Consider the following 1,973-nt stretch of genomic DNA (forward strand, 5'->3'; position numbering starts at 1 on the left):
TTTGTTTTATTCTGCATTTATATATAGTTGTTCCTAAGGAGTTGGGATCCAGAAAAAAAATTGGAATTCATTTTTTAAATAACAGTCACAATTTTAAAAAGCAGTTTAGCTATACATATTTACTCTTATTATAAAGTAATCATTTTGAGATTTATTTAATTTGCTTATAAAATGAATTTAGGAATACTTTTATAAATAGGGATTCCCCCAGGCTAATGGCACTTTTTCTTGTATTTTCCCACCACCAACCTCCCAGTTTGATGGGGTTTGTTCAATTCTGAAAATATTGTATATTGTGCTTGCAAATTGCTAAGAAATAAAATAGGAAACACGAGTACTCTTTTCTACCACGACGTCTTCTTAGGAAAGCTTCAGAGGGGCCAAGAACAAGATTTCCCCTGACCAACAAATCAGTGCCCTTGCTAGGTGATTGTGACATAGGAAGAGTAACCTCCAATCAAAGAGAAGCCCCCAGTCTGATTGTGAGGTGGCAGTATAAATGTGAGCGCTCCCCTCACTCTGGACCCTTCTCCTCTCCACTCATAACTGTTAAGGAGAACAACATCTACAATGGCCAGATCCACCAGAAAGGCTAAGTGCTCCCGAGGACATCGAAACCCAAGCTCCCGAAAGAAAGCACATTCCTGCACTGATTTTAACCGAAATTACTCACTCTACATCCGGAGGGTCCTGAAGGAAGTGGATCCCCAGAGAAGCATATCATCTGGCACCGTGGACATCATGAACTCCGTGATCAACGACATCTTTGAGCGCATTTCTACGCAAGCCAACAACTTGATGTGTTTCAGAAATCGTTGTACCCTCACCCATGAAGATATCCAGAAGGCAATGTATATGCTGTTTCCTGGGAAACGAGCTAAGTATGCAGTGACTTTTGGAAGTGAAGCTGTCCAAAGATATGTCCACTCCAAAAACAATTTACCAGCTTAATTAAATCTTGGGGAAAGTAAATCAAACTTACCCAAAGGATCACTTCAATATTGAATTCACTCTTTCTTTCTTTCTTTTTTTTTTTTTTTTTTTTTAGAACATAGTTGTATTTCATAGTTCCTGGCATTTTCCCTATTTCTCTTCTCTCTAGAAAACAATTACTCTCTTGCTGCTTTACCTTTTAACAATTTGACTAGTTAAGTTTTCCTGACACTGCTCCCCACGGAACTCTTGTTTTTCCTATGAATGTGTAGATCTTGTGTAAATTCAATGCTTGTTCTATTGTTAAGGTATTGTTAACTATGTAAAGGATGATTCAGTCCAGCTAATTTGACCCCCAAGGCACACTGACTTTGAATTTATGAAGATAAATGTTTTAATCAGAAGTATACCAGTATTGGTAAATTTTCATCAAACTGCATTCAAACAATTTAGCTCCTTAATGAAGTCTATAGAGCACGTTAACTATTCCCCTTTTGTTTTAATTCTTATTTTCTGAATTTCAACAAGCTCAGTTCATATCCATGTAAATTTCTCTCCCATTCCTTTGTTTTTCATTATACTTTTGCTACCTACATATATGTCTCTACATTATAGGTTTAATTTTGCTTATTTTGTAACACTGAAGCCATACTACGCATGTTATTCTGCGCCTGCCTTTTCATCAACATTATTTCTAAGATTATATAGCTCTAGTTCATACTTTTCACTCTGATATTATGTAGTATTTTGTAATGTGAACATACCACAGCTTATTTATCCATCCTCTGTTGGTGGAGTTTGGGTTGTTTTCAATCTTTTTGCTATTATGAACAATGCTGCTATAATAATGAGTTGTAACAAAAGCTAAGCATTTGCTATGTACCCAGCATTTTACATAAATTAATTTATTTAATCCCTGTAACAACCTTATAAGAATAACATAAGTATCCCCTCCTACAGATGAAAATGGGCAAAGAGAAATAAGTGATTCATCTGAGGTCACACTCCTGTGTAAGCAGCAGAGCTGGGGTTTGAGCTGG

At 36.3% G+C, this 1,973-nt stretch overlaps 1 protein-coding gene across 1 annotated transcript; it reads left to right on the forward strand.

The window, feature by feature from the left end:
• Positions 1-304: 304 nt before the first annotated feature.
• Positions 305-951, forward strand: LOC118657046 (histone H2B subacrosomal variant-like). Its single transcript, XM_036310963.1, has one exon. It carries the CDS (start codon positions 571-573, stop codon positions 949-951), a length of 381 nt encoding a protein of 126 aa, XP_036166856.1. The 5' UTR covers positions 305-570.
• The last annotated feature ends 1,022 nt before the right edge of the window (positions 952-1,973 follow it).

The sequence above is a fragment of the Myotis myotis genome, unplaced genomic scaffold (assembly GCF_014108235.1).
Source record: "Myotis myotis isolate mMyoMyo1 unplaced genomic scaffold, mMyoMyo1.p scaffold_m19_p_5, whole genome shotgun sequence".
NCBI lineage: Eukaryota > Metazoa > Chordata > Mammalia > Chiroptera > Vespertilionidae > Myotis > Myotis myotis.

Bases quoted from the DNA above. Each gene is read 5' to 3' on its own strand.
- LOC118657046 (XM_036310963.1), top strand. From the start codon at position 571: ATGGCCAGATCCACCAGAAAGGCTAAGTGCTCCCGAGGACATCGAAAC.